This window comes from Heptranchias perlo, chromosome 41, assembly GCF_035084215.1.
Source record: "Heptranchias perlo isolate sHepPer1 chromosome 41, sHepPer1.hap1, whole genome shotgun sequence".
Lineage (NCBI taxonomy): Eukaryota > Metazoa > Chordata > Chondrichthyes > Hexanchiformes > Hexanchidae > Heptranchias > Heptranchias perlo.
In genome coordinates this window covers 4178969-4199309 of record NC_090365.1, presented here as the reverse complement: position 1 = coordinate 4199309, position 20341 = coordinate 4178969, and the positions used below count along the sequence as shown (strand labels likewise).

The following is a 20341-nucleotide window of genomic DNA, read 5'->3' as shown; positions in this document are numbered from 1 at the left end:
GCAACACTGAAAACTTCAAAGGGAGTGACGCGTTCACTCTGAGAACTGTTGTGTAGAGATACATGAATGGACTTTGTTGAAAAACTAAACCAAATGGGATGAGGGGGTTGTCCTACGAGGAGAGATTGAGTAGAATGGGCCTATTCTCTCTGGAGTTTAGAAAAATGAGAGGTGATCTCATTGAAACATATAAAATTCTGAGAGGGCTTGACAGGGTAGATTCTGAGAGGCTGTTTCCCCTCTGGCTGGAGTGTCTAGAACGAGGGGGCATAGTCTCAGGATAAGGGGTTGGCCATTTAGGACTGAGATGAGGAGGAATTTCTTCACTCAGGGTTTGGAATTCTTCACAGGGTTGTGGCTGCTCCGTCGTTGAGTATATTCAAGGCTGAGATTGATAGGTTTTTAGACTCTAAGGGACTCGAGGGATATGGGGCTTGGGCGGGAAATTGGAGTTGAGGTCGAAGATCAGCCATGATTTTATTGAATGGCGGAGCAGGCTCGAGGGGCCGTATGGCCTACTCCTGCTCCTATTTCTTAAGTTGTTATGTAAATGACTGCAGTGTTGGGGGGGCGGGGGCGTAGTTAGTGTTACCGAAATCTGAAAAACTGGTGATTTCACTTTTTTAAAAACTAGATTTTATAGTTCCTGGCAACCCCTAAATATATGAGCATGAACTTTCACGTACCCAAGAATGGTTTGATGAATATTTCACTGGAGGAACGGCAACTAATAAATCTATTTGAAATCCATCTGATCACAGAAAGATTGTTGGAAGCCTTTGGAACTGTGGCCAACAGCAGTCGAGGCAAATTTCTTGCACAAAAGGCATTCCACCCAGGGGCGAAAACTTTTAATTTTAGTTCCAGTCCCTTTTTCAGGAAGTACGAAAGTTGTGTTCTAAGAAGACAATGTTTACCTCAAAGTAAGGGAGTTTGATGTGAGACTTCTAGGATCTGGAGTGGGTTGATGTGGTTTTGTTAGGGCCTCTTAAAAGTGGAATTTCAAAAGTTAGGTCCGGATGAAGAAGGTCTTTCAGCCCATTTGATCTTAATACCCCTTTCCCATCGCAGTATCTAGCTGTTTTTTGGCAACTCATTCCATTTCTTGATTACCTAGACATCAGTAATATCTGCTCTAAATTTACCATTCACAATCCTTAAACCTGTGCCTTCTTGTCTGGGTGCAATTGTCTTGCTGTTGTATTTACTCTCTATCCTATTAATTATCTCATAAATCTTTATAAAGTCCCCTCTGAGGTGCCTTTTTTTGAGGTTGAGGAATCCTCACTCATCATTGTTCTTCATACTTCTTTCCTCGAACACCAGAAATCAGACTTATTGCTCTCCACTGCATTGCCTTTAGCGTCCCTAAGGCTGACCTTTGGAGAAGATAACTGTACCAGTAAGTACTGTCCTCTTTGTGTTCTCGGGCGGTGAAGAAGACTGATTAGTTATAGTTTTCTCAATTAACATGAAATGTAACTCGTCGTTCATCAATCCAACAATAAAAATGGAATAAGAACAGAAAATACTGGAAACTCTCAGCAGGTCAGGCAGCATCTGTGGAGAGAGAAACAGAGTTAACGTTTCAGGTCAATGACCTTTCATCAGAACTGGATAAAGTTAGAGATTTAAAAGTTTATATATTATAATAAATTCCTGCAAATGTGACTGATTTGCATTAGGTTGCCACTGGGCTAATGGAGAATTTCCTGATATACAGTAGTAATGAGATTTTGAGTACAAACTAGTGTTGTCACTGGCTGGGAGAGGAACGTGTTTAAGCTAATATGCTTTAATTTTGTGCCAATACACTTCTTGTGTGATGCTCTTAATTCATCAACTTAAACCAGGAGATCCCTGCTGCCACCACCAGTACTTTACCCACAGCTGCAAATGCCTCAGAAATTTCACACATCCTTCATTATGTTTAATTTATATCTTTTTTATGATGCTGAAATCCTAGAGGCAACACTGCAAACTAAGACCATTGTAAATAACTGGTCAATAACATTGGAGCATTTGCTAGGCTTTAACTGTTATCTGTGTGATTAGTGTCACTCTGTGCTTACTTTGCAATGACCAGTGCCCTCCATGTAGATCCTCCACTTAATCTCAATGTAGATTATACTTTGTCACAGTTGGTTGTTACATCTGTCTTGTGCAGTGGTGCTTATATCACTGAAACTTTATACAGTTGCCAAGTATCTAACAATCTTGGCTCTGTATTACTGCAGAATCCAGGATTTTTCATCACTGTGCTCATCAGCTCCTGATTTTCTACCCACTCATTTTAATGAGGGGAAATTGCAAGGACAGAGGTGGAAAATCCCAGTATTTTGTCTGTTCTCATGACCTGCAAACTTGGCGGTATAATCTTTTGCTGGAGCTTAAACATCGAATATGAGGTCCTTGTATGGGAGTTTGCACTGAGTGAAACCGTGCATGCTTGTCCTGTTAGTTCCTAAAATAGAGTTCAGTATAAATTACTTATAACTGTTGGTGATTGCAGTAGACAAATGGTTAATGTGTTTCTGTGATACTCCTTTGTCTGCTATTTTCAAGGCATTAACCTATTTAAAACAAGTGGGTTAATGCTTGACTTAAAATAGCAGACAAAAGAATGACTATGAACTTGTTGAGCTTTTGACGGCTAATACTGTCAGCAGTCATTTTTAGGCTTATAGTGTTTCGACTGCTCACACCGGGTCTGCCCCAGTAGTGGGATTTTACACCGAGTGAAATTGTGCACCCTTTAAAATAGAGTGCAAAGCTACCCCCATTGAACAAAAGAGATAAAGAACAGGTTTACCTTGAGGTTAAACTTAATCAATATTATTTCTGCTGCTCAGATCAGTGAGCAATGACCGAATTAAACCTTGCTACACAGAGGTAAATGAGCTGGTGCCGCTGTATGACTTGGGATCAGTTCCAAAAAAAATCTTCAGCTGTTTGCTATTTTGCTGAAACTGTGAATCCTGATATTCTCGTAACTCTCTAAGTGGAAGGGTGTTTGGTACAATGTGCTGGGGCATTTTACCTGTGTTTGACTTCAATCCAGACTGGTGGGATGGTAGTCTCCTTTCTGTGGCTGTAAGGTATCTAATGTCCCTCGCTGCATATGGTGCCTTCAGGCATATACCAACCAGGCAGGTTCATCCAGTGCATGTATTTCTGATGTTTCATTGCATTCTGACTCCATTCTTATATCATTATTTTACTTTTGCACCTAACTTGATTTTTATTCATGTGATTCTGTAGTTTCTTCAGTGGGGGAAAAGAATTTTTTTTCAGGAAAGACAGATTTAATTCCATGTGACTTCTTAAGGTCACAAAAGTGCTTAATGGGCAGTGAATTATTTTAAGTGCCGTAACTGTTATATGGACAAACGTGCACAGTAAAATGCTGAAAACTGCAATGAAATGAATGACTACTGGATCGGTCTTTGATGGTGGTTGAGGGAGGAATGTTGACCAGGACGCTGGGGGGAGTTTCCTTGCTCTTTGAGTAATGCTTTTAGGGATCCTTAACATCCACCGGAACCGCCAGAACAAGTCAGGGGATGGCCTCAGTTTAACATCTCACCTGAAGGGCAATACCTGTGACAATGCAGGACTCCAGAGTAGTGCACTGCAATGTCAGCCCAGTTTACGTGCTCAAGTCTTGGGAGCGAGGCTTTGAATGCACAGCTTTCTGATTTGTGTGCGACTGCTGCCAACTGAGCAAGACTGACAACAGAAATAGACCCCCCGTGAAGTGAGTTTGTTCAGTTGTTGGACAAACGCTGGGTGTCGAATAGCCTGCTAGCTCTGTCCAAGTTCACGTGAAAATTGACAACTTTGACCAGGTGATTGAGCTCCTAGAATTTGTGATAGTGTTCCCCCAAAATGAGTCCCAACTTCAGGAGAGGAGAGAAGATGGAAGGGGGACAGGTGGAAATTACATCGAATAACTTGATTTTAAAAAAAATTGTTTGCTCACTTTTTATTTTTTAATTTTGTTTTTCCAGTGCACTAAATTGCAGACCAGGACCACCCCCTCACATGTACAAGACCCCACCTACGGAAGTATCTAGGCCACCGACATCATATTCTCAGCTCTCTGCCTCTGCCCCCAAATCCTACTACTCTTACCAGAATATGAAGAATATGTGCCCAGCCGGGTGGAAAAAAACAACCAATACCCCAAGTCGACCATCTGGATTCACAGAAACAAAAACGTAGGCTTCTTATCGTGAGCAGATTGGAGCTCGACCTGAGATCAAAATGAGTACAGCTTGGGCTTCTTTGATTTTGCATTTCATACTTTAAAACATAACATAGACATAGAATGTACAGCACAGAAACAGGCCATTCAGTCCAACTGGTCCATGCCGGTGTTCATGCTCCACACGAGCATTCTCCTACCCCTCTTCATCTAACCCTAATATATCCTTCTATTTCTTTCCTCCTTATGTTTCTCTAGCTTCCCCTTAAATGCATCTATGCTATTCACCTCAACCACTCCTTGTGGTAGCGAATTCCAAATTCTAGCCACTCTCTGGGTAAAGAAGTTTCTCCTGAATTCCCTATTGGATTTATTAGTGACTATCTTATATTTATGGCCCCTAGTTCTGGACTCCCCCCACAGGTGGAAATATCTTCTCTACTTCTACCCTATCAAACCCTTTCGTAATCTTGAAGACCTCTCTCTATCAGGTCACCTCTCAGCCTTTTCTAGTGAAGAGCCCCAACCTGTTCAATCTTTCCTGATTTCCTGTTCAAAAAGTTTCTGTGCCATGAAGAATGCAGACACTGGGTCTGCAGTTCCCTACGCCTTGAGTTTCCAGTCTCCTATTTGAAAGCAGCTGATCCCAAGCCGGGTGCCTGCCCTGCAGAGAGGCCAGAAAAATCAGGAGAATCAGCCGAGGGCTGCTCTCGGGGCCTCCCAAGTTACTGAGCAGCAGTGGCTGAGGCTGGGGAGCCAGGTTTTGGTCTTTTAGTTGGATTTGATGCGTGCCGCTGGAGAAAATGTAGATTACAATGGCCTTGGAAATTATGCCTTTGGGAAGATCAGCGTACAAATGCTTAGCACTTTATTCTAAGTAGATCAATGCCTCTGCTAAAATAATGAATTTAGAAATTTAATTAAAAACAATAATGGTTTGTATGCCAAAGAGAGCTCTTAAAACCATAACTGTGAATACCACTTTACTGTTGAAGAATTTAATTAATTTGAAAGGTTAGCAGTAACATTTATAAGAGTATCCATTTCAGAGAAGATTGAAAAACAAGTGGTCCCATCTTGGGGGTAATGGGGGGAGGGAGATGATGTTACAATGCACTGTGCCTTGACGGTGATTGGCCATGAATTTTCCGCACATTCTTCGAAGGGTCACCACTTAATTAGGGCAACCTTCCGATTGCACAGACCGGAGGAACGATGATCCCACATTGTAAAGCGGGCAGCGGAATAAGTACCGTAATGCTACAACTATAGCTGTAAATTGCAATTATTGGCATATCTGCTTTTGTGACTAGAGATGAGTTCCAAACACAATTTATATTACAAATTTGACCAGTTAAGTTTTTTTTAATAGTGGAAAATCTAAATTTTGGCCAGTTCCTTTTAAGATAAGGACCTCATAGTACATGTGCAATGCTGTTTTACTAGTTGTATGCTCTGCACATACACCAAGCCATGTCAGCAGTTAATGGGGCAAATGGGTGCTGGTGTCTTACGATTCTCCACACAGTTACTTCATATCTCTTGAAAGTTCAGCGTAAAGTGATGATGAGTCCAGCCTTAGTCCATCGTCTGTCAACATTCATTTGTTGACATTTTTGGCTTCACTCTCATTTTTCTAATCTAAATGGAATGCTCTCATCTTATTCCATTGCTAAAACTGCCTCCAAGAATCTTGGTCCCTATTGTGCTGCTCCATAGTTTTGGCTTTCTATAATGCTAAGACTCTCCAAGACTTGAATACTAGTTAGGTCTGGAGAAAGGCTACTCTTCCACCTCTTGGAACTCCTGGACAAGATACAAGATTGTCTGATAGGCAAACCCTGCTTTCCCCCCCCAAAAACCTTCAACTTCTCTCTTCTTTGGAACCTTTCTTGCCTCTTTGCTTTACTGATATTTGTTACATTATTGTTTCTCAGAACTTGTTCCTCCTGAGCGCCATCTTGCATCTCCTTCCACTGCCCTGCATCGTCACTGTGTTGAAAACCAGAATCATTGCAGTCTCCTACTTTATTCATTCTGTCCCTGGAACTCAGACTGTGGAATTTCTTACCTCCCTCGGTCTTTCCTTCCTCTTGCAATCCAAAGCTTTTAAAACGCAGCATTGGCATCCTGTGATCACCATTACTTGGTTTACCTATTCCAACCTATCGTGAAGTTTGGGCCTTGGTCTTTCATCTATATTTTTCGGAAAAAAGTGCCTCATTCTCATCTTACTGTGAATTCCTTGGTAGTTAAGATGGATACATTTTTTGTGTTTGTTTTCTTGGATTGTGTATGAGAGGGAGCCTATGTGTGCATCTGTACAAACGCCCCTCCCCTCTCATTCTTCCTAGCTTTCGTGAGTCTTTTTTGGGGGAGAGGGGAGGGGTTTACTGCTTTCTGGTGTCAGGGTTATGTAATTTAATGCATTTACCCATGAGGTTTTGTATTGCAGATTTTAGAAACTCAAACCATTGCACCCTAATTATGAAGCTTTTTTAAGAATGTTAAAATTGTTGTCCCCTCTGCTCCTTTGGAACTTTGGGGGAGAGGGAGTATGCTGCAGCCCTTGTATGAAAGCATGGAATGAGAAGGCTATTCGGCCCATTGAACCTGTTTCATGTACTATAGGAGCTAGTTCTATATTAATATTTCAAGATACTTAGCCTTAATCAATGTAGGTAAGATTTTGTAATGGTAGCCTTGACCCATTCTCGGTCTACTTGTTTGTGATGCGTTCTTGTTGTATCCACCTGTTAACGCCTCTCTCAAGGCAGGGAGAGGAGGAGAAGCCACCTTTTGTCAATTTCCATATTCAGTACTTCAGTAACCACCATGGCCAACTAACTGTGGCCAACCGTGTAAGTGAGGTAACTTGAATGGCTGAGTTACTAGTTTAGAGTAATTCAATGAGCTTGTTAGATCAGCTGGGTGTTGATTCATTCCCCTCATCGCACATTGGATTCAGTTGTTCTAATCTATTGGCTGCTTCCCTTCATCCCATGCCAAAAAGAGTCAATAATGGAGGGGTGGAGGGGGGAGAAAGCCAAAAGATGCTCAGCTTTGCCTTTTGATTTTCTTTGGTAAAAGGAGTCCCAACCAATGAGATTTTCCCTTCAAAGACCAGGTGGTAAAGCCTGGAAAGGAAGAAAACTTGCATTTCTATAGCGCCTTTCATGACCTTGAAACGTCCCAAAGCGCTTTACAGCCAATTAAGTAATTTTGAAGTAAAGCCATTGTTATAATGTAGGAAACACAACAACCAAGGTCCTACAGTTATGAGAGAAATGACCAGATAATCTGTTTTAAGCGTTCGTCGAGGGATAAATGCTGGCCAAGACACTGGGAGAACTGCCCTGCTCTTTGCAATAGTGCCATGGGATTTTTTACGTTCACCTGAGAGGGCCTTGGTTTGAAGTCTAATCCGAAAGACGGGATCTCCGTCAGTGCAGCACTCTCTCAGTACTGTACTGGAAATGTCAGCCTGGATTATGTGCTCAAGTGTCTGGAGCAGGGACTTGAACCTACGACCTTCTAACTCAGAGGCGAGAGGGCTACCCACTGAACCACAGCTGATGCTGAATTGTGAAAGGGAAAATAAGCTGCCTTTGTTATTGGAATAGCTTAAAGAAAGAGGTATTTTTAAATTAGAATATTGATGGGAAAATTGTTAATATTATGATTCTGCCTCTAGCAGTCTTCCAAATTCAGAAAAATGCAACTGAAAACTGTGGATTTGCCAGTAGGCAACTTCTTTTTAAAAAATTGAAATTGAATAGGTCCTGGCATCTGTCTCTAATTCAGCCTGCTCATAAATTGAGCCCCAGGATCCTGGGCCTTGGCTAAGCTGAAATCATTAACTTTGTTGACATTTCTGTAAGAACTTGAATTTCGAGATGATTTTAGTTACTTCAACCTAATTGAATTTTCCAGTTACAACTTTTAATAAAAAATTTAAATCACCTGGGTGTGTAGCACCCAGCCTATACCGTTTCCTGGTCAGATAGTGATCGAAAGGACAGCGAGCTTACCTTAGCAAGAAAACACAGCCTGTTAATATGCAGCAATATCCCTTATGCAATCTACATCGGGATATTGGCTCTGGACTCTGGGCCAGAGACCAGTCCTCTGCTTTTCACTAAATCTATCGAGCTGCATCACTTAAACTTTTAGCTTTTGGTGTGGAAGCGTAATGGCTGCTGCCTTGTGTTTGTTGCAGAATGTGATTCTTGGATCTAATAAGGTTAGCATGGACCAGTGACCAATAATACCATGTGGTTATCACAAACCTATTGGAAAGAAAGTTGGAACTCCACGTTTAGACATTTCTGACATATACAGGATATTTAATATGTAGCTCGATAGATTTAGTGAAAAGCAGAGGACAGGTCTCTGGCCCCGAGTCCAGAGCCAATATCCCGATGTAGATTGTATAAGGAATATTGCTGCATATTAACAGGCTATGTTTTCTTGCTAAGGTAAGCTCGCTGTCCCTTCGATCACTATCTGACCAGGAAACGGAATAGGCTGGGTGCTACACACCCAGATGATTTTAAATTTTTATTATTGACAAAATCATGATGAGTTATCTCATTCTTTATTTTTTTTAAAGTGGAAGTTAATATAGTCGATGTCATAAAAACTCCACATTTATATCCGAGCACCAGCCTATGCTTCCCCAGCAGCCTCATTGTTTGCTGCCTGATTGGCTGCTGCAAGAACTCTAAGGCTTTAGGTCATAAAATAAGATCATTTTGTCAATACTCTCGACAACATATTTGTTTGATTTAAATTTAAAAATGAACCCAATTTAAATTAAAATTAAAATTAAATTTAAACCCAATTTAACCCAGAAGAACTTTCTTGGCATAAAACAAAGAAAAAGATGTTAGTCCTAGATGAACCTGGGGATTGAATTGCCTGAACGTTTTTATTATCTGATTGTTATGGGAAAGCCGAGAAAACAGCAATGTTGATTGACAGCAAATAATTGCTTCCACATGACACGGGGACGTTGTCCACTTTCTCTGCATGCAGTGCCAAATCACAAAACTACAGCTCTCCGATCCAGTACACTGATCCCAAATCTAGAGTCTTATTGACTTTCACCAAGGGTAATGTGGCCAGCGATTCTGTCTTTGGTGGGTGGGTGTGTGTATATGTATGTTTGGCCACCGTAAGTTGTGAAAGAATATATTGTTCAATTCAGGGTGGGTGACACAGGGTGTTGGTGCTGTGGCACAGAGTGGGAGGTCATAGGATTGCATCTATGATTTCCCCATTCAAGGAACGACATTAGGGAAGGGCTGGGTGAATGCTGGAATACTTCCCCACAAGGATTGGAAGGAAAATTGGAGAGTGACTCACTCCTACCAAAACTCTGTACTTCCCAATGGTCTTCCCAAGAGCTGTATAGGCAGAGGCTGGGGTTTGATTGCTTGGCTGGGACATTTGACTTGGGAGTGGTGCAAGTATGAGGAAAGGTGAAACGAGGGAAATAAAGGGTGAATTCCTTCCATGCCCACTTTTTCTCCCTTTGGCTTTCTTCCTTCTTCTGAAGGTGATAATTTATGCTTGGAAACCGTTCCACAGAGGCTAGCAACCCTTGCCTCATTGTATAAGCCTCGATGATGATTGGTGTTAAGTTATAGAGCATCGTAAGCAAGCTCAATCACATCTTCACCCAACATCCCCACACACGCACATTTTCATATGGTACCACTGAATCATCAGGAGCAAGAACATTTGCTGCCGATTTATTTCCCTCTTCTCAACCCGGCCCAAACTTTGGAGAGTGTGTGTGTGTCACTTTTTCCAGAATCTGAATTCCTGTGGTTCCAGTGCAATGCGCTGACTAATAGATGATTACACTAATACAACAGTTCATTAGAGGTCACTGGGAGGGTGGGGGGAGGGGCGGGGGTTGGAGTTCGTGGCCTTGGCTTGTGTCCAGCTTGTTCACATTGGTGCATCCCCTAACTTAGAGCAGGGTGACATTACGAGCAGCCATAATTAGACAAATGTTTTCAGAGTGATTGCAACTGTAAACTACTGGAAGACCCACTGGTGTGGCAATAAAAATGAATGCCTCGGATACACAAAGGTGGGGCCCTGAGAGGAGGCAAGAAATAAAATTTAAGTTACTATAATTACTATTCATGAATCATCTCATGTTTGGCTGAATGTAATGTGCACTGTAATCTACTGGGAAAATTATAAATCACCAGAAAATTCCATTTTAAAGTGCAATAATGGATTTTTATTGCAAAGTTCAGCGCTTGTTGCTTGTCTACATAAATGACTTGGATGCAGAAACTATTTGTAAACTTGTTAAATGTACAGATGCAAAATAGAAAGTTCAGTGGGGATTGAGGATGCAGTTAACATTTTGTAAAAGGATTTAGATCATGCAAATGGAAAGTGAAATTTAACACTGGCATACATATTGGGGGAAAAAAAGAAATGAGCAACATGGGATTATAATGAACCGAATAGAACTGGGAGACTTTTAGAGGGGCCTAGAGGGCAAGAAATCCCAAGCCTCCTTTTCTCTATACCTAACTGCCTCCCCAAACCCCTTTCTCCTGCCTTCCTACCCAATACCAAGTGAAAAGAGCTCATAGATTTCTTCATGTATAAGATTGAGGCCTCTTCTCCGCATATTCCAAAGCGAATTACGTATTTGAAGTACAGTCACTGTTACATCGGTAAAGGTGGCAGTCATACAAGGCCCACAAACAGTAACTAAGAAGAATGACCAGTTAGTTAATCTGTTTCTTTTTTGGTGGTGGTTAAGAGCAAAATGCTGGACAGGTCACTGGAAGAACCTCCTCTTATTGAACAGTGCTAAGCAAGCAGACAGTTTAACGCCTAAGCTGAAAGACGGCACCTCTGACGATGCAGTACTCCTCAGTGCTGGACTGAAGTGTCAACCTAGGCTTTGTGCTCAGGTCTTTGAGCGGGGCTCGAACCCACGATCTTCTGACTCCGAAGTGACAGTGATACCACTGAGCCAAGCTAACCTAAACTAAAATTTTTTTTTTAGAAGTAAAGCAAAACTTCCTGTCAGTTTTGCTAACTGACATTATTGGTGCTTATATTCAGCAATGACAAATTGCATTTATATTGCGACTTCAACGTAGAAAAACGTCCCAAGGCAGAGGTAAAATCAGATTAAAAAAAAGTAGATGTTGAGTCAAAGAAGAAAAAGAATATTAAGAAGAGTGACCAACAGCTTTGTCATGGAGGTGGGTTCTAAGGAGGATCATAAAGGTGGAGAGGCAGAGGGAATTCCATAGCATAGGGCCTTGATGGCTGAGATGCAGCCACCAACGGTGGGGTGAGGGGGATGGGGGTGGGTTGGGGAGATGCAAAAGAGACCTGATTTGGAGGAGCAGAGAGTTCTGGGGGGGTGGGGGTGTGTGTGGCGGGGTGGACGGTTGTAGGGCAGCATAAGGTAATAGAGGCAGGGAGGGGCAAGACCATGAAGGGAATTAAGCACACGGATGAGAATGTTAAATTGGAAGTGTGGGAGTTCAGGAGCTAATGTAGGTCGGTAAGGACAAGTCTGATGGGTGAGTCGGACTTGGTGAGGGATAGGACACAGGAAGCAGAACTTTGGATGAGCTGAAGTTTACGGAGGGTGGGCGATGGTTCAGTAGAGTATTGGAAAAGTTGAGTTTGGAGGTGACTACAGTATGGGTGAGTGCTTCAGCAGATGGGTCAAGGCAGGGGCAGAGGCGGGCGATGTAATGGAGGTAGAAGTCGAAGGCCTTTCTAATGGAGAGGATATGGGGTCGGAAGCTAAACTAGAGGTCAAATAGGACATTGAGGTTGCGAACATTCTGGTTCAGCCTGATGCACTGGCTGGGGAAGGGGGTGGAATTGGTGGCAAGGGTGCGGAGTTTGTGGTAGGGGCTGAAGATAATGGCTTTGGTCATCCCAATGTTTAACTATTCAAATAAAAATACATTTTGAAAAGGAGCTTAAAAAAATAATGATTCCTCATGACCTTTTTAAAAAAAAAAGCTGTCACAGGGCTTAGAAACGAGTTCAATTTTTTTTTAAGTGTAAAGTTTATAAACTGTATTTTAAGCACAACACTAGGGAAAGATTCTGATTCTTACCACGCACCAAAGATGAAAGGCTAACAAAGATATCTCTCTTGACTGCGCCCATTCAATAGCATTTGCTGCACATTATTGTCTCGACAGGGAGCAGAGCCTAATCACCAACATGTGGCAAGATGAGGGCAGAAATTCGACAGCATTTACATTCCCAATCTGCTAGTGGTTTCCCTTCAGAGACTAGACTGGGTTAGCAGGAGAAATCAGAACCAATTTGTGCTGGCACTTGAGATCTGAGGAGTTTAAAATATTTTTGCCTAGAGACAGGAGTGAGGGTGGGGGGTGGTGCGGGGAGGGGAGAGTTGCCAACAGTGCTCACACAAAGCCTTAGTTTTCAGAGTGTATAGTAGTACTGACCGGGCAAAACTTTTGTCCCTTCAAACATGTCTTGGAAGTTGGTTAGTGTGATCAAAAGGCTTTTTCTCCTCTATAAAAGCCTCACGCAGTGCACTCTCTTTATTTCCCTTCAGTTTCTTCTGTCCTAAAGGGACTGGCTCGTGCTGGCGTCTGTCTGGTTCCACGGATGCAGTGCCGTCCTTTGCTACCTCAACAACAACTTGCATTTATATAGCGCCTTTAATTTTTTTTTATTCGTTCATGGGATGTGGGCATCGCTGCCAAGGCCGGCATTTATTGCCCATCCCTAATTGCCCTTGAGAAGGTGGTGGTGAGCCGCCGCCTTGAACCGCTGCAGTCCGTGTGGTGAAGGTTCTCCCACAGTGCAGTTAGGAAGGAAGTTCCAGGATTTTGACCCAGCGACGATGAAGGAACGGCCGATATATTTCCAAGTCGGGATGGTGCAGGTGGTGTTGTTCCCAGGTGCCTGCTGCCCTTGTCCTTCTAGGTGGTAGAGGTCGCGGGTTTGGGAGGTGCTGTCGAAGAAGCCTTGGCGAGTTGCTGCAGTGCATCCTGTGGATGGTACACACTGCAGCCACAGTGTGCCGGTGGTGAAGGGAGTGAATGTTTAGGGTGGTGGATGGGGTGCCAATCAAGCAGGCTGCTTTGTCCTGGATGGTGTCAAGCTTCTCGAGTGTTGTTGGAGCTGCACTCATCCAGGCAAGTGGAGAGTATTCCATCACACTCCTGACTTGTGCCTTGTAGATGGTGGAAAGGCTTTGGGGAGTCAGGAGGTGAGTTACTCACTGCAGAATACCCAGCCTCTGACCTGCTCTTGTAGCCACAGTATTTATATGGCTGGTCCAGTTAAGTTTCTGGTCAATGGTGACCCCCAGGATTTTGATGATGGGGGATTTGGCGATGGTAATGCCGTTGAATGTCAAGGGGAGGTGGTTAGACTCTCTCGTGTTGGAGATGGTCATTGCCTGGCACTTGTCTGGTGCGAATGTTACTTGCCACTTATAAGCCCAAGCCTGGATGTTGTCCAGGTCTTGCTGCGTGCGGGCAGCGTCCCAAGGTGATTCACAGGAGTGTAATCAGACGAAATTTGACACCGAGCCACGTACAGAGATATTAAGACAGGTGACCAAAAGCTTGGTCAAAGAGTTTTAAGGAGCGTCTTAAAGAAGGAGGGGGAAGGTGGAAAGGCGGAGAGGTTTAGGGAGGGAATTTGAGCTTAGAGCCTAGGCAGCTGAAGGCATGGCCGCCAATGGTAAAGTGTCAGCCTAGATTTTGTGTTCAAGTCTCTGGAGTGGGACTTGAACCCACAACTTTCTGACTTAGAGGCGTGAGTGTTACCTACTGAGCCAATGCTGACACGATTGCACCCCATAGTGAGGTGGAAGGAGTGTAATCCCATCCAATGTTATTCAAGGGCACCTCCTCCTGGGCCAACCAAGAACAGCAGAGAGCATTGAGGCAATTGGTCATCTGGGATGGAGAACCTAGCTGGTTCTAAATGTATGTTTTCCCCTTCTCAGCTCATCCCATGTGCATAAATGTCTGGGTAGGAGTGAGATTGAAGGTTTTGGGGTAAGTATAGACACAAGTGATTATGGAATATAACGGGTCCTGTGAAATTGGGGAACTTTTTTTAAAAAAAAAATTATCTGCAGAAAACAACTGACCAGGGATTGTATAGCAGATATAAAGTTGAATAGATATTCTACAGCCTCTGGAGCCTTTTGGGGGTTGGGTAGAAATTTCGAAGAACCTTTCCTCGGGAGATTAGATAAGAGAATGTTGAGTCCATGATAGGACAGCTTGAACACGGTTTGTGGAAGAAGCAGGCATGACAACTGAATGGCCTTTTCTGGTTCCATGCTTCATGTTCTTTGGTTTATTTGTCTTGAGATGTGCGATATGGCAGCAAGGCATGCAATTGTGCCTTCACACAATGATTTCCAGATCTGAGGGAGGGTAACAGAGGCCTCCTCCCTCACACATAATAGCGGCTTTTAAACATTTCCTAACCTTACCTGCCAATATTGGCATAGTCCTTGGGAACCTCTTTCCTAACTTCCAAAAGACAGTGTGAGCCATCCAAAGGAAAATAACAAGGAAGTCAATAAACTCAGACGTCTGATAAATAAAGTCTGATGCCCTTGCAGACTCCCATGAATCCCAATTTGGAAAACTCTGCCTCTCAGTAGGAGAGGAAAAATGTGCGCTATTCATGCACCTCTGTATTTTTGACCCATACTTTGAGTATTAAAAAAACAATGCAGTGTTTGTAATCTAGTTGCAATAATATCCCAGAAACAGTGATATTTATTTATAATTCATTGTCTCTTAAACTCTGCATTCTGTTTCCCCTCCCCCCCAGGAATTCCAATGTTGCCTCTACAAATGTCTTCGGGCAGCCCAGGTTGCGAGCATCTCTCCGAGACCTCCGATCACCACGCAGAACCCACAAATCAACCCTCGAAGAAGATTTAAAGAAGCTTATTTTGCTCGACAGCCCTTTGCCGGAAACAGATAAAGAAATGCTTGTATGTTCTACTTTGGGCAGTAGGAGTGGGTGGGCGGGTGCTGGAATGATCATTTGCCCGTTGCCAAATGTAAGCTGGGAATTTCTGGGTCTGGAAGAACAGAAGGAAAGCAGTTAGGGGAGTGCAGTAGCTGAACGCTTTCCAGCACCTATTTGGTGTGACATGTTGGGACATGGGTTCATGTTCCAGCCCCCCTCACGATCTGTGCTGTGCAATTGTTGGGAGGTAATAAGCAATGGTTCAGCGCTAGCCAACATATGAAGGAAGGTAGACCACAGGGTGAATCATCCCTAGGCTGCTCCAATACAGCTTGTTTCAGAACAGAATTTGGAGAACACCAGACTGCCTTCCTGTCCTGGTGAGTGGAGATCTGGAGAGGATATGTACCTTTTAGAAAAGGGTGTCCCATTCCAAGGACTGGAGAGAGACAGAATTTAGAAATCTGAACTGCTGAGTGAAGCCATGGCAGTAATCAATGGGTTGGCCCATGTGTAGCACTGGTCTGGATGGTTTACTCAGAGGAAACTCAGTAGAGTGGTAATCATAGAATCGTACAACACAGGAGGAGGCAATTCGGCCCTTCGTGTCTGTGCCGGCTCTTTGAACGAGCTAGCCAATTAATTCCAATCCCTTGCTCTTTCCCCATAGCCCTGCAAATTTCTCCTTTTCAAGTATTTATCCAATTCCCCTATAATTACTATTGAATCTGCTTCCACCACCCTCACAGGCAGTGCATTCCAGATCATAACAACTCGCTACGTAGAAAAAAATTCTCCTCATTTCCCACCTGGATTTTTTATGGCAATTATCTTAAATCTGCGTCCTCTGGTTACTGACCCTCCTGCCAATGGAAGCAGTTTCTCTTTATCTACTCCATCGAAAACCCCCCCTCGTAATGAATCTGTTAAAAAATGTAATAATGTGTTTCAATAATTGATTGCATTTATGATTTGCATGAAACTGACTCTTGGTTTTCTCATATGCTGCACATCTATATTCTTCAGTTTGACCATTTTTTTAAAATGGGAAACCTAGGTGAAGGGTTATCACTAATTGAAAAGCGATGGGGAGAAGATGGAGATCTGCTAACGTTGTGTCGTTGTTTAAAAAGGGTTAAAGGGATATACCGAGTAATTACAGGCCAGTCAGCCTAACCTCAGTGGTGGGCAAATTATTGGAAAAAATTCTGAGGGACAGGATAAATTATCATTTAGAAAGGACGGTCAGCATGGATTTGTTAAGGGAAGGTCGTGTCTGACGAACCTGATTGAATTTTTTGAGGAGGTAACAAGGAGGGTCGATGAGGGTAGCACGTTTGATGTAGTCTATGTGGATTTTAGCAAGGCTTTTGATGAGGTCCCACATGGCAGACTGATCAGAAAAGTAAAAGCGCATGGGATCCAAGGGAAAATGGCAAGTTGGATCCAAAATTGGCTCAGTGGCAGGAAGCAAAGGGTAATGGTCGACGGGTGTTTTTGTGACTAGAAGGCTGTTTCCAGCGGGGTTCCGCAGCGCTCAGTACTAGGTCCATTTGCTTTTTGTATATATCAACGATTTAGACTTAAATGTAGGGGACATGATTAAGAAGTTTGCAGATGATACAAAAGTTGGCCGTGTGGTTGATAGTGAGGAAGAAAGCTGTAGACTGCAGGAAGATATCAGTGGACTGGTCAGGTGGGCAGAAAAATGGCAAATGGAATTCAATCCAGAGAAGTGTGAGGTAATGCATTTGGGGAGGGCAAACAAGGCAAGGGTATACACAATAAATGGTAGGATACTGAGAAGTGTAGAGGAACAGAGGGACCTTGGAGTGCATGTCCACAGGTCCCTGAAGGTAGAAGGACAGATAGATAAGGTTTTGATGGAGTAAATAAGGAGAAACTGTTTCTAGTGGCAGAAGGGTTGGAAACCAGAGCACACAGATTTAAGGTGACTGACAAAAGAACCAGACGCAAAATGAGGAAACATTTTTTTAAGCAGGGAGTTGTTATGATCTGGAATGCGCTGCCTGAAAGGCTGGTGGAAGCAGATTCAATAATAACTTTCAAAAGGGAATTGGATAAATACTTAAAAGGGAAAAAATTTACAAGGCTATGGGGAAAGAGCAAGTGAGGGAGACTAATTGGATAAGAACATAAGAAATAGGAGCAGGAGTAGGCCAATCGGCCCCTCGAGCCTGCTCCGCCATTCAGTAAGATCATGGCTGATCTGATCCTAACCTCAAATTTAAATTCATGTCCAATTTCCTGCCCGCTCCCCGTAACCCCTAATTCCCTTTACTTCTAGGAAACTGTCTATTTCTGTTTTAAATTTATTTAATGATGTAGCTTCCACAGCTTCCTGGGGCAGCAAATTCCACAGACCTACTACCCTCTGAGTGAAGAAGTTTCTCCTCATCTCAGTTTTGAAAGAGCAGCCCCTTATTCTAAGATTATGCCCCCTAGTTCTAGTTTCACCCATCCTTGGGAACATCCTTACCGCATCCACCCGATCAAGCCCCTTCACAATCTTATGTTTCAATAAGATCGCCTCTCATTCTTCTGAACTCCAATGAGTAGAGTCCCAATCTACTGAACCTCTCCTCATATGTCCGCCCCCTCATCCTCGGGATTAACCGAGTGAACCTTCTTTGTACTGCCTTGAGAGCAAGTATGTCTTTTCTTAAGTATGGAGACCAAAACTGTATGCAGTATTCCAGGTGCGGTCTCACCAACACCTTATATAACTGCAGCAACACCTCCCTGTTTTTATATTCTATCCCCTGAGCAATAAAAGCCAACATTCCGTTGGCCTTCTTGATCACCTGCTGCACCTGCATACTAACTTTTTGATTTTCTTGCACTAGGACCCCCAGATCCCTTTGTACTGCAGTACTTTCCAGTTTCTCGCCATTAAGATAATAACTTGCTCTCTGATTTTTTCCTGCCAAAGTGCATAACCTCACATTTTCCAACATTGTATTGCATCTGCCAAATCTCCGCCCACTCACCCAGCCTGTCTATATCCCCTTGGATAGCTCTTTCAAACAGCTGGCACAGGCACGATGGGCTGAATGGCCGCCTTCTGTGCTGTAACATACTACAGTATTTCCTTTATTAGCCGAGGCATAGAATATAAGAGCAGGGAGGTTATGCTAGAACTGTATAAAACACTAGGCCACAGCTAGAGTACTGCGTACAGTTCTAGTCACCACATTACAGGAAAGATGTGATTGGACTAGAGAAGGTGCAGAGGAGATTTACGAGGATGTTGCCAGGACTGGAGAATTTTAGCTATGAGGAAAGATTGGATAGGCTGGGGTTGTTTTCTTTGGAACAGAGGAGGCTGAGGGGACATTTAATTGAGGTGTATAAAATTATGAGGGGCCTAAATAGAGTGGATAGGACGGGCCTGTTTCCCTTAGCAGAGAGGTCAAAAACCAGGGGGCATAGATTTAAAGTAATTGGTAGAAGGATTAGAAGGGAGTTGAGAAATTTTTTTCAACCTGAGGGTGTTGGGGGTCTGGAACTCACTGCCTGAGAGGCTGGGAGAGGCAGAAACCCTCATCCCATTTAAGAAGTACTTGGATATGCACTTGAAGTGCCACAACCTACAAGGCTATGGTCCAAGAGCTGGAAAGTGGGGTTAGGCTGGATGGCTCTTTTTCGGCCGGCACAGACACGATGGGCTGAATGGCCTCCTTCTGTAAATTTCTATGATTCTATGAAGACCAGATAAATCAGGACATAGTGATTCGATGGCACCAAGCTTGGGGTTTAATAGTCCGTCAGGCGAGATAGTAGGGTCAAAGACATAGCATTCAAAATAGAGTTGGAATCTAGGTTGGGAAAGTTGGGATACAAGAGCAACAAGCTTTGATGGGCCAATCAACTTTTTCTCATCTTGAACTGTTAGACTGTTGGAGGGACAGAAGAAGTTTCAAGCTTTGTTTTTTTTTTAAAAACACACAAACCGTGAAATTAAACTTGTCAAATCTTTAAGTAGTGGTAAGTGGCACCAAGCTTGGTAGATTGGAGCAGGAAGAGAAGACTAAGGGAGATGAGGATTTCAGTATTTTCTGGGTCCTGTGAAAAGACGAGTTACATTAGGAGGCGGATGTTACCTCAAATATGCACAGAGGTACATTCTATTTTAATTTGCAAAATGTGGCACTTGGGCAGGATCGTGTGTCAGGTTTATTTTTCTTGAATTTTTCACTGGTGGAAGTATTCCCCACAGTCACTGCAAGGCGAGCAGGTTGTCCAAGAAATCTGCCTCGCATCACAGCCCCACTAGCTACCCAGAGCTGCACAGCCCTGTCGAAACTCCAGTGTATTGATCCACGCAGTGGTTGGTTGTGGCTTCCTGATCTCGACTGCTCCAGGAAGGCGCTAAGCAGAGGCCAGAATCTGGCCCAATGACCTTCCCTCATGGGGAGAAGGGGAAAAATCAAAGCCCCATCTCCACTTCTGACCAGATTGGCCCCATCAGGAAGTTAGGAGCAGCTCCCCAGGCTGCCCTTTTGATGGGGAAAGTGCGGGAGGGGAAATGAATATAAAACAGTACCCAAGCTTGATTCAGTATAAGATTTGTTTAATAGTCATTATTGATGGGCTGCTAGTTTTGTGACCACTGTAGTACCTCTTAGGGTAGATGCAGTTTACAATCAAGTTCCAGGTGAATAGCCCTAGTGATGAGCATGATCAGCATCGCTGTTTTCTTGTTCTTTGTCTGACATGGTTATATTTTGGCAATGCCCAGTAAGTGAATGGCAGCAAGCTGGGGATAACTGTCCTCCCGTGTTTGCTATCTTTCATTAAACCTCCCTGTGAGCAGATACCCGAGATCAGCCACTCTGCAACATGAAGGTTCGCTGGCATGAACCTGTCCCAACATACCACATCATTCCTAACCAGAACAACCGTGGGATTGCTTATGTACACTGAAAGGGAGAAGCCATTTGCTTCTATGGCCATTGAGGGAACCAGCTGTTAACTTGTGGGTCTGAGTGCAAGTTTACTGACGGCACTCAGCAAGCCTTGGTCAACAGTCCGTGAATTAACTCAAAACCAGTCACTGAGAACAGGTCAGTAACTCATGCAAAGTGGCCATAAGGCTCTCTGTGTGCTGTGAAGTAAAAA

At 43.4% G+C, this 20341-nt stretch overlaps 1 protein-coding gene across 4 annotated transcripts in view; it reads left to right on the top strand.

Annotated features, from left to right (window-relative positions):
- The window catches only part of sipa1l3 (signal-induced proliferation-associated 1 like 3), a 192572-nt gene that overhangs the window by 155301 nt on the left and 16930 nt on the right, over positions 1-20341 (top strand). For 3 of the 4 annotated variants that reach the window (XM_067974935.1, XM_067974937.1, XM_067974934.1), the window contains 2 exons: positions 4011-4220; positions 15056-15221. In XM_067974935.1, coding sequence (XP_067831036.1) covers positions 4011-4220; positions 15056-15221 — 376 coding nt within the window. The remainder of the gene's footprint in view (positions 1-4010; positions 4221-15055; positions 15222-20341) is intronic. The other variant, XM_067974936.1, reaches the window with a different exon arrangement.